Source organism: Rutilus rutilus (genome assembly GCF_951802725.1).
Source record: "Rutilus rutilus genome assembly, chromosome: 17".
Lineage (NCBI taxonomy): Eukaryota > Metazoa > Chordata > Actinopteri > Cypriniformes > Leuciscidae > Rutilus > Rutilus rutilus.
In genome coordinates this window covers 20,837,500-20,850,009 of record NC_140230.1, presented here as the reverse complement: position 1 = coordinate 20,850,009, position 12,510 = coordinate 20,837,500, and the positions used below count along the sequence as shown (strand labels likewise).

The 12,510-nt window shown below is 36.5% G+C and overlaps 1 protein-coding gene across 4 annotated transcripts in view; it reads right to left on the bottom strand.

Annotated features, from left to right (window-relative positions):
* The window catches only part of jarid2a (jumonji and AT-rich interaction domain containing 2a), a 37,158-nt gene extending 25,160 nt beyond the window's left edge, over nt 1-11,998 (bottom strand). For all 4 annotated transcript variants that reach the window (XR_014625020.1, XM_084385386.1, XM_084385387.1 and 1 more), the window contains exons 1-2: nt 11,358-11,998; nt 590-713 (exon numbers count right to left, since the gene is read on the bottom strand). Coding sequence is in view for 3 of the 4 variants with exons in the window: in XM_084385386.1 (XP_084241512.1) it covers nt 590-713; nt 11,358-11,402 (169 nt within the window). In the remaining variant the exon portion in view is untranslated. The remainder of the gene's footprint in view (nt 1-589; nt 714-11,357) is intronic.
* Nucleotides 11,999-12,510: the final 512 nt, after the last annotated feature.

Below are 12,510 nucleotides of genomic sequence, written 5' to 3'. Positions count from 1 at the left end.
TCAGCATCTAAGGCAAAATAATTCATCAAATACCAATGCACCTTTGAAACACCACATTGAACTGTAGATCTCAGTGTAATTTGAACCTGTAAATTGGTCAAAATGAATAAATGTAATTCCAGAGGAACAAACTTACATTTATGTAACAAAATAGGCCATTTTTGACACATTTAATATCTGGGATTATTCATAATACAAAATACCACAGCAAACATAAAACTGGCTTTGGCAATGCCAAAACAGCATAGAACATCATCTGCACAGGATATGAGTTTATAAATATGACCAAGTTGAAGGAATGGCTCATGAATATTAACTAACTAATATGAAAGATTACCTGGCATGTGCTCAGTCTCTGCCATATGGTGACATCACAACCTAACCATCATCTTAAAACTAATTCTAGTGCCACTGTTAAGGTACGATATTCTCAGCATATTATTCTCTAAAGGGGTTCAGAGTGGCAGCTGAAAGCAACAGCGTCAGATGTCACAGAAATGAGTTCTTTACTGCAGCTGTTCTAAAGGTCAGTCTCCATTCTGTAGTGTAGATCGCTGAAAGCACCGCTCTAGAGAAGAGGAATACTCACCATTAACTATTCCAGTGCCATTCTCCACTTTGCTCTTCTGAGCCGTCTTAAACTCTTTAAGGGAGAGGTAGAGCACCCGGCGGACCACTCTCTCTTCCGACCACGGGATCCCATCGTTATCATCCTGCAGAAAGGAAAGAGTTCATTTTAGAGCTCTAAAGTGAAACACATGACCTAAAGTCACCTCATAAGAAAAAGAAACAGCTCTTTAAATAAACAGTTTGGGAATAATTAGTCAAACAATTGATACAGGCATGATTTCATTATGTCAAACAAATGAAATGACAAACACTGAGCGTGGATGAGAGAAAAAAAAACACAGTAAAGCTACACAGACAGAGAACTGTGCTATAAATAGTGCAGTTGGCTGCAGTTTCTCAATCCCAGCACATGTCAGAAAGCCTTTTATTACTGAATGCTCCAAAAGCAATGACAACAAATGTTAGCATAACATTTGTTACCCATAGATTACCTAATGTGCTGTAGTAAGACATCTCTGTACTAGGTAGCTGAATGACCTCACTGTTCTTCACAATTCTCTCAAAGCCTCAAAAAAAGTCTTTCATCCAATAATGTGATCTCTTTTAAACTGTTAAATCTCTTTAGTATAACAGCTCATTTCCTTAGCCTGTCCCCTTCACCATAAATGGGGTAACAAGCCAAGCTTGTTCTCAATCATGATCCCTAGTGTTGCACTGGCACTAAATGACCCACCAACAGGCTATTCGCAAGGGTAACAATACAATGGTTCAGGGGGTTTTAAAGTCGTCATGAAACAGAATTTGCAATAGTCTTTTCTTTCCTATTGTGATGTATATATCTGAGAGAAATGGCCTCTTGAAAAAGAAATAATTAGGACGGGACTTGTTTTTGTCCATCAGGGAATTGATTGGATGGTTGTGGTTCTCTATTGCTGTGATGCCATGTGTGTGACAGGTTGTCCTGTCCTCGGGCCAGTAAACATATAATCAGAGAAGAGATGTTGCTCGCTGCAAAATGGATTTTGATTGAAGATTACGAGGGCACATAAAAAAATATATATCTAAAAAAATCATGTGCACAGATAAATCATTTATAATAAATACTGATATATTCCATAAAAAAAAGAATGGTCAATTTTGATTTCATGGTGACTATAATTCCAAATATTCCCAAATATATTTTGAATACGCTGATTTCACGCAGCCGTTATTTTGAAATCGAAAGCGAGGCTCCGGTGGGAAGAAAACCGGAAGTGTCGCCTTTAATCATAGGAGAGTCGTGAATGCGATGGCGTATTGTTGTGTTTAATGATGTTGTGTCAATTCTAAAACTGTACATACATTTCTTTCATACTTTAGACTATATACAGTGAAATTTATTTATAAATAAAATAATTTTTTTATATATAATTCAGAGAGTAAAAAACGAAGCAGGAATGAACTATATACATATCCTATATTAGAAATTATCTTCCAATAGTGTAAATCGCGGCAATAGCTTCAGGTTGGTAGTCCAAGGCATTGTTGTTTATCTGTACTTCCGGGGTTCTTCCCACCGGAGCCTCACTTTCAAGTTCAAAATGGCGGCTGCGTGAAATCAGCGTATAGGATGAGGATGTGTACAATTTTCTTATTTTGTTCAAAGATATAGTACTGCCCATAGGAAGCTACATAAGATATTTGCATGTTTCTCAGAAAACAAAATAAGTACAATTTACCCTGATCATCCAATAGAAAAAGTTTACATGATCTATCGTGTTTTGCCTTAATGAGTATCAGTGAACGTTTCCACTTGTAATAGTTGTGTATAAGCAAAAACAGTCCCACTGCAATCAGCATAAGAGCACCATGCTTTCATGAAGCCAGATTTTATATTTTACACGTGATGTATTGTTGTCACTATAAATGGGACTTATTTTAGCAAACTGATCCTGAGAGCATAATTCGTAATCATGCTGCCCTCCCCCAAGTGATAGCAATGCGAAAACCGTGCGATGATTAGGACGATGTGAAGTGCTTGACCTCAGTTTAGGGCCTCCTCATGGCACACGAAGAAAGTGGCACTCGCTAGGGAACTTCTAGTAGCCATGGAGACGGTCTTCCACAGGTCTATTGTGGCGGCCATGTGAAAGTCCCTGTCAGGGTGAACTCAAAACGATATGACATTTCACGAGCGAAAGCCAAGCTCTATTATTTATGAGATTATGCAAGTAGGGTCCCACAAAAAGAGACACTAGAGAGTGGAAGTCAATATCAATAGACTGCCAGACAGAAAAGGAAATGCTTCTCTTATAATTCAAAATCTCATCTGTACTTAACATTGTGGTTTAAACATGAGGCAATAATTATAATTCAAAAAAATATATAAAAAGTCAGCCAAGCAGTTATGGAGGAATAACTGATGATTATAACTGATATATATATATATTACTGTTCAAAAGTTTGGGGTTGGTAAGATTTTTCAAATAATTGTATAAGTATTGTGAACTATTACAATTTTAAATAATTATTTTTTATTTAATATATTTTATAATTTAAATATAATATAAATATATTTTAAAATATTAAATTAAGTGATATTATGATGTTAAATGTAATTTATTCCAGTGATGTTAAAGATACATTTTCAGCATCATTAGGCTACTCCAGTCTTCAGTGTCACATGATCCTTCAGAAATTAATCTGATATGCTCATTTTATGTTTTTAAGAAACAATTCTTATTATTATCAATGTTGAAAACAGTTGTGCTGCTTAATATTTCTGTGGAAACTGTAGGCCTAATACATTTTCTAGTAACAATATAAAAGTATTTAGTGTCACTTTTGATCAATTTAATGTATCCTTGCTGAAGAAAATACCAAAAACTTTTAAACAATAATGTATTATAGATAGATGGATGGAAAGTGAGGAATTAAATGCACAGGGGTAAAAAGGAAACTAAATGAGTAACAGGTGAACTTATGTGGTGAATCTGGCACACACAAGGAAACAATATACAAATACAGGGAACAGGAACAGAACAGAACCAACACAATGAAACTAAGCAGAACAAAGCATAATCCTGACAGTGCATTACTGGAGGACAGACGCATTCGGATGTATGGCCAAATTCACTGTTTTTATGCCAGCACAAGGTCCGTTGCCAAATACAGAATGAGATTTGCTTACTTGATGCTTGTAAATCGACAGTTAAGTGAATGATTCTAGAATATCCGGGTCCATTATTTGATCAAGGAGCCCTGACACACCTCATAAAAGAAATGCAATTCCACTATATTCACTAAACATGCCTGTTGTGTTTATATACACAATCCTCTAATGTACAGAGTATAGAATTTTCCATTTAAGGTAAGAACTAATATCAATACGTTAATCACAGATGGTGCATGAGCCCAATTTCTCCCAAATCAATTAAACATATGATTCATGTTGCTCATTTAACTGTCATAATCAGTTCCTCTCTGAAAACGGCCTCATATGCATCCTCCTTTTAACCACATCAGTTTGCTATTTGTGTCCGTGTTGCTCCGGGCAGCTCTTACAATTACACCAGCATCTCTCACCACACACATCTCTAAGTCATGTGCTGGTTTTTATTACGCTACCAGCAACCATGTCAATTATTGATAAAGGTGTATTGTGTCTAAACTCACGTGGATAAGTCTGTCACCGTAAGCACAATGCAGATCTTTCATGATAGCGACATATCGTTGAATTAGAGGACTTCACATTTATTTACATTTTGAGTCTATAATCCAAAAATCAAGTGAACATCAGAACAACAACAAAGAGCAAACAGCAAACAACAAAGGACAAAGTCAGAGGAATAATGGCAGAATAATAGGCTGCAGACTGAGGCCTGTTTAATTCTTGTGTGTGGGTTTGATTTGCATACAGATAACTTGTCAAACGCTTTTATTAAACATGATGGCTTTAATGAGTAATTGCTCCCTTATGGATTGCACACAGTTGAATCCAAAAGCAACTAGTGTTATAATCAGGAGAATTACTGAAAAAGCTTTAATCTTTACCTAAAGTTTAGCACAGACGTTGATTCAGACAGAGCATTAGTTGGGTCTGGGAGCGCTGCTTCACACAGATCAAATTTAAACAGGGCATCAAGAGCAGACGGGCTGAGGGCCAGCCTGCCAACACATCGAATCTGACCTTGTTTACCCATCTGTCTCAGACCGATCACTGGTCACTCATATACACGCGCACACACACAGCTAACTACTACTAATGTTAACAAAAGCAAGCTGGCATAAAAAAAATAAAAAAAAAGATCTATTATTTACCCAGGACCAACAACCTGACATTAAACCAACATCGACTGGCCTATCAACACGGTACACGCAGGTGTTCGATTATAAATGATGACTGGCTGCCCTCTCAAGAAAATTTCCCTCCGATAAGCTTCTCAAATAAGCCATTCAACAGCACTCAGTCACACCTACTCCACTGACAACACGAAAGCTTTCCATTTCTGAAAAGCTACACGAACTGGAAATAAATTCACAAAGATAATGAGCAAAAACTGTTCCAACCATACATGATATTATGCCCTATATTGGTTATCAGTTATTACCGGTAGATATTGGATATCTATCATTAAAATAATATTTAATGGATATTTAATTGTTGCCGCATATTTTAAATTGTAAATTTGCCATCATCTAAATTTAGCCCTTTTAAAGCCATTTACATTTCAAGAAAAGTCAGAATTGAGAGATATAAACTAATAAAGCTACAATATGTAAGATTTTTGTAATAAAATATCCAAAAATCACTTGCACAGTGTGATAATTATATTTCCTGCAGTTGTGTACTTACAATATCCCAAAAGTTCCCAAAGATTTTTAATTTCAGAGAAATTCCCATTTTAAATAATGGCTCGTCCCTGTCGTCCTGTCCCACTTGTCGCCTGTCAATGACGTAATATCCGCGTTATCCCTGGTTTCCGCTCGTACTGCCACAGTAACCATGGCGACAGACGTGGACAGCTGTGTTACGTCTAGCGGCACGCTCACGCTGTTGTTGTTTCATTCAAACATTAAGGACCATGGCAAGCAGACTTTGGGACAAAAGGAGAACTAAAACGAGGATCAATATCAGCATGGCGTTTTCGAAATGCAGAGAGCTCCAAGTCCTTGACAAACTTCGACTTGACAGAGACGCACAAATGTGCATAAAACTAATCAATGTTATATAGCTCAACACGATGAAATGTTAGAATATGATCCGTATGTTATTCTAATGTTGATCTAGCTTACTGCTAGTCTCATACAGATAAACGAACACATAGAATAACATTATAACTTTCAACACAGTCAAATGCAGTTTAGTGTGATAGTGTAGACCAAGTGAAACAGCGCTGCGTTACCTCACAAGTTTCATTCGTCTAATAAACTGACCTGTGTGAGTATTATTCAGTTAGTTCGGTAGAATGAAATGTCCTCATTCATTCCTTTATATCCGCGGGACTCGTGTGTGGCGCTGATATCTCTTATTAGCAATCGCGACCTGCTTCATACCACAGTCATGTTAAAAAACATCAATGTATTCACTCATCCATAAACATTATTAAATCCTTTGGCATGACGGCAAGTTCCATAATTCCGCTTATGCGTCAGCAACATACGCCTTTGTTATTGTAAGAGGTTAGCGAACCCTAGCGGTGAAAAAAAATGACATATTGTAGCTTTAACTCACAATTCTGACATTTTTCTTGCAATCGCGAGTTTATATCTCGCAATTCTGACTTTATTTCTCGCAACTGACTTTATGACACGCAATTGGGAGTTTATGACACGCAATTGGGAGTTTATATCTTGCAATTCTCAGAAAAAAAAGTCAGAATTGGAAACAAGCTTCCATAGAACGGTGCATTTGCATCTGCAAAAATCTCTTTGTTAAAGCCCAGACTGACCCAATAAAAAAAACTATGAACAAAGCATTATTCATTCTCCCAAAAGTGCATAATGAATAACAGAATACTTAGTCTTCTTCAAAAAAGCTGCTGATCTTTATGCTTGCATTGCAAATAAATATTTTGGTCTTCCCATGGTTCAGCGCTGTGCCACACAATCTTCACTGATTGTACAAACACAAAGCACTCAATGCACAGGGGAGTTCCCACAAGCGTCGCTTCCTAGAGGTTTGCTTATCAAGGACACTGTGTTTCCAGTGACAGCATCCTCTACACATTCACCTAGCTGTGAAGACAGATTGCTGCAGACGGAGCCAAGGAAGCAAAGACCCACCCAATGACAATTCCCTCTCCTGCCATGACAACAGGAGAATGCCAGTGGCAAACCTGGCCGCTTAACCATATGCACTTCCCTCCCTCTCTTTCCATAGACATGAGCAGTGTTAAACAATATGCTTGTACTGGGATGAATTAAAACTAATTTAAAACTCAATAAGCTACTACCATGCATGACGGCGGTATGAAGTCTCAAGAGACAACAAACAGTGGAGTCACCTTGTATACTGATTGTCACCCATGTTTCAATACACTAAACGTAGCAATATTTGCTCATCAAAGTTTTGCTGAAGCCTTTAAATAGGCTACATCAAATTGCTATTTAAGACATCTATAGTATTAAATAGCCATTAAATCAATAGAGAATAGCCAGACACTTTTCTTGATAAAAACATCTCCGGATAATAACATTGCAGCAATAATTGTACCCAGTTCAGCAAGCCCATTCTGATACAATATGTCTCCTTGGAGTTTGGGATGACTGCATCAATTAGTGCACAGCTGGACATGTCTGAGACGGAGGGATGAAGCAGCCATTACAAGCTTCCTGCAGTTTTTACATCATCCTTTGTTTTATTTGAGAGTTGTAACACAGCCACAAAATTTCATTACACAGATAAAATGCACTGAGGCTGTACAACTGTAGTAGACGACACAAGCGATATTAATCATTTCCATTGCTCATTTATCAACTCATCACAGCTAAATATTATCCAGTGGTTTAACAGTATTGATTTAAGATGGATGTGTCTCATAAAATTATTCATTCAATTCAAATTATTATTATTAAATAAACACATTTAATAATAATGTCATATTTATTTAATTATATGTAATATGTTATAACAATATTTAACATATGTGATTATTAATTTAGCCATTATTTCAGTCTTCAGTGTCACGAGATGTCTAATATGCTGTGTGTGTGTGTGTCAGTCTTTAAATTCATAAAAACATTAACTTTTAAGTGAACAAATGAGTCAGCACATTTAGCAGTACATAAATCAATAACATCCAACTGCATGTCAATTCTTTTGCTACTATGTTGGATTACCAATACAACCTTATTTAACACTTTATTTTACAGTGTCAGCATTTCACATTATTCGTGTTACTATCATTAATATAATAACAATCATATTTACAAAATAATTACACAGAAAGTTCATGTAGTCCATTAGTATTATTCATTACTTATGTAAATACACAGTAAACTGAACAGTATTTCAAAGTATTTCACTAAAACGTGTGACTAAGTGTTTCCTTAGGACCTATTTCAAACCACATTAGCAATCATTAGGAGTGTAACGCTACACAAAGCTGACGGTTCAGTACGTCAGCAGGGGGGTGGGACGCCTTCGCTACGCCATGAGAGTATCGCGATACGTACCGTGAGTGGTGTATTGTGGTTTGACAATTGCTACACCCATAGCAATCATATATAATATGAACATAGACCAAAAATGCACTGAAAAAGCAATCCAGTGACTGGAGTGAAACCAAACTGTGACAAGGTAAAACCACATTTCTTCTATGTCAATTTCAGGGATGAGGACCAAAAGTTTCCAAACGAGAATGAAATCAGATAATCATCACCCTTATTTGGGATAAAAAAATTACAAAAATTGTTAACAGCCTAGCTTCGTTCTTCCCAGTTAAGATGCCCCACTAAACCAGTTATTCAAGATTTGCAATAAGAGTCAACATTTTCTAGATAAAAAAAAACATTTTAAGTGAACACTTGAAATGAATGAGTCTATCTAGTGTTTGTAAATGTAGCGCTGCCCTAAACAGGATCGGTGTAGCATGGGCTTTAGTTCTCCATTACTGTGTGAAGCAAACTGATGCCAAGGATGAGTCTGAAGGAGCTATCAAATATCTCTGACTGCTGAGGCCAAAGAAAATGTGTGGGACACAAGAGCTTCCAGTTTAGATGGCCATCTCTGGCATGTGAGGCAGGCCTGTGCTCACTGTAAACACAGAGCGATATATATCTGCCAATTTCTGCTCTGTTGTCACATTAAATAGATTTGTTTTCACATATGGTGCTCGGGAGAAAGCGTGAAACATGATTTCTTACAGCCTTCCTAATTTCTACAGCCTGTTCATTTACACTACACTTCAGTAATGTTCCAATAATCCACAGTAATAGTGTGTGTTGTAACCTCACCTAATCCTGAATGACATTGTTTAATATTCTTAAACAGAAAGAACGAGATCTGATCTCATAATGGGAACTGTCACAGAGGAATTACTGTGTAAATACAGGCATATCAACTCTGCTGCTGATTCATGCAGTCCTGATCAAAAATCTCTTGATCCCTGTGTAGATTTACTAACCGACCATATCCGGTTTGGCAAGAGAGAAGAAAGAATGTACAACATTCTTAGTTTCAATGTGCACAACAGGCTATTTATATTCATAGCCTTGCTTTTTCAAAAACAGTAGAGGTTTTTTAGCATATTCATAGAATTACCTTCATATTGAACCCTGATAGATTTCAGCATGAAGTGTTAAAAGTATGTTTGTGCTTGTGCCTTCACGTGTCTAAACATCTAAGCGACAGCTGTATTTGATCCACAGGATTGCAATGAATTACAGCGAATACCAACTAAGGCCAAGGCAGAGAGCCCCATACAAAGAAGCTATCATCTTTAAAAGGATCATTCCCAGCCTCATACAACCAAACCAAATGTTCAGAGCTTGTACTTCGAACCATGTGGCAATTAAACACCAGAGAATCAAGGTAAACAAAGACATCAGACTGCAACCGAATGACATAGCAACCCTCAAAGAATAACCGTTTTAATTTTAATAATTTTGTATATACATTTCTTTCTTTCTTTTTTGCCTGAATGTGCTTTTAACTCTAGAAATGTATGTCAAGATTTTGTCCATGCAGCCATTTTGTGCTGCAGTTTTCATATGGCCAAGATGCATTATAATGTTACCCAGATAAGGTTATATTCAAAGGGTATAGATCAGTGGTTCCCAACCAGGGGTTCGGGGCCCACTAGGGGGCCTCAGCAAGTTTCCAAGGGGGCCTCAAGGTGAATTAAATTATTCAAAACAAGGCAAAAGTAGCATTAAAATAAGCCAAAGCAACTAAAATCAAGATATTTCTTATTTTAATTCACCCCCTCAACAGCTGTTTTTTCTTAGAAGTACCAGGATTCCCAGTGTCTTGGAAAACCAGGATACAAGAGGTAGGCTCATTTTAAAAGTGTAATTGTAGTTGAAAATTCATGTAAATGAATAAAATCTTACAATTTCATAAAGATTTTATAAATAGCCTAATTTAAGTAAGTAATAGGCCTTCAATGCCTAAAATATTTCTCATCTATTCTTAAAAATACAAATCAAACAACAATTAATAATATTAATAGGTTAAAATGAATACAACCTATGAAATGGTGATGCTTCTTTCTTTAACATGTTCATTAAAATGGCATGTGGACCTGAACATTTTACTACTATGAATTACATGAATTATAATTAACATTTAATAGGCTTGAGTAGGCTTGTTTAATAGGCTTGTTATTTTAGTATCATTAGATACTATTATCATTGAACATTAACAGGTAATAATATCATTGAATATAAACAGTTTCCATTCATATTTTTAATTTGTTTTATTTTAGTATTTTTCATTTTAATTTCAGTTTAAGGTTTAGGTGTTTTTGTGTTGTGTTATTTTAATTAGTTTTTGTCTATTTTTTGCCTATATAGTTTTTATTAATATTGAATTCAATTATTTTAATACATCAGGAAAATAAGAAATGTTGCCTTGGCAACTATCTGAAATAAAATACGATAGCATTTTGTTTATTTATATAAAATTATAGTAAAAATAAGCATTTTGTTACATAACCTACACATCTGATAAAGTGACTGTAGAATGGGTAGGAGGGACAGTTTTAACATATATCTTAGCAATAAATAGGTCAGTCTGCTTACACCATCTAACCAGTAGTAGGTCAGAGACAGGCTGTAAACTACCTCAGCCCTTACCACAAAACAAGCATCTGCCCATGATTCGACAAGCTAAGTTCTTGTGACATTGAAAAACCGACCTACACACACAGAACGATGACCGCAAACACACACACACACACACACACACACACACACAAGACCACAAACTGACCACGTTATAGTCGCGAGACGGTCGTCTACATCGACTGAAGCTACTATACGACTAAACTGACAGTGGAAATCAACATAGCGACATGTCACACGACATGTTAATGCGAAATGTAACAATTAGGTATACTTCAAAATCCCAATGCATTATCTGGGTCAACAGTACGATTCACATCGGCCAGTCTGTCCTTAACCTCCAATTCAAATAGAAGATGGTTCATGCACTGGTCGTTTATAACATCTGACCTAATTCTGTCAGCAGACCTGACGATAACATAACACAAGGCACAACAGCAATGTGATTAATGCAAATTACGAGGCAGCAGCCACTGAATTCGATGGTCACGCAACGAATTAAATGTCAAATTTGCACTTACAAATTTCTTTTGAATGATATTTCTCTTCGGCCTTTCCCTATTCATTTTGCCCTCCAGGTTGAATTCATTAAAGGTCAGACGGCCACATCAATTCTGATTATTAAAAAAAAAAAAAAAATCTTTTCGTTGTTGTAGCACGTGATTATTTAAATCCCTGGTAGCAAAATGTCGAGGTAAGCAGAGAATCTTGCGTCCCGGTAGATCAGATCGGCGTAGCCTGCCTTCTTTTCACAGTTCAAGACACGAATGAGGTACAAGAATCCAAATCTAGAGATCCATGGCGATTAAAAAGGGTCAGTGTAAAAAAACAACGACAACATATCCACCGAAATGAGTCGGAGAAGCCAATCTTCCATTTGAAAGCTGAACGGCGTATTGTCAGGGCTCCCCGCACCACATTCTTGCAGTCAAAATAAAAGCCAGCTTCTGGCTTCCACTCTCGTAGGTTGTAATATATCGTTTACTGTTACATTATGCGGGTGCAAAACAGTCAAACAAACCAATTAGAAAAATCTGGAGTTGGGTTTTGGCTGCCGCTGTGCTCCCTCATATTGAGTGTAGGCTACTCAATGGCACCGATGTTAATGCGACCTAGTGGCGTCTTTCATAGGAGGCTCTGTCCTATCATTCACACTCAGCACGTTTAGCGGTACATTTGAAACAGTGCACGAATCTTTGCTTTTAACATTTTTCTTAACTTCTTTGAGCTCTCTGAATAAATATCACGAACTAGTTTTTGACTGAGCTGCCAATTACTGAGTAAGAAGGTGCAGAAAAACAAAAATGCATAAAAAAGCATAAGAAGTTAGACAAAATAAACAGTTTAAGAGTCCTTTACATGTTATTATAATTGTCTTGAAGCTTAGGTGACTCACATGATCATAAACAACATTAGAGCAATGTCACTAGCTTGTAAACAATGAAAAATAATATACAGAATTGAACAAAAATCACTTGTGTCTTGGTCGAGAGTCAAAATGCAATGAATTGACAGGTTGAGATTTGCTTGTAAAAAGTGTTCATTTAGTGTTGCACATTATTTCTAACCAATAGCATCAAAATGGTGAATAATGAACCTACAGACATTTAAATTCCTTACAATTCACATCTAAACCCATGGTTTGATAAAAAAAATTAAAATAGCAGTTGCTAG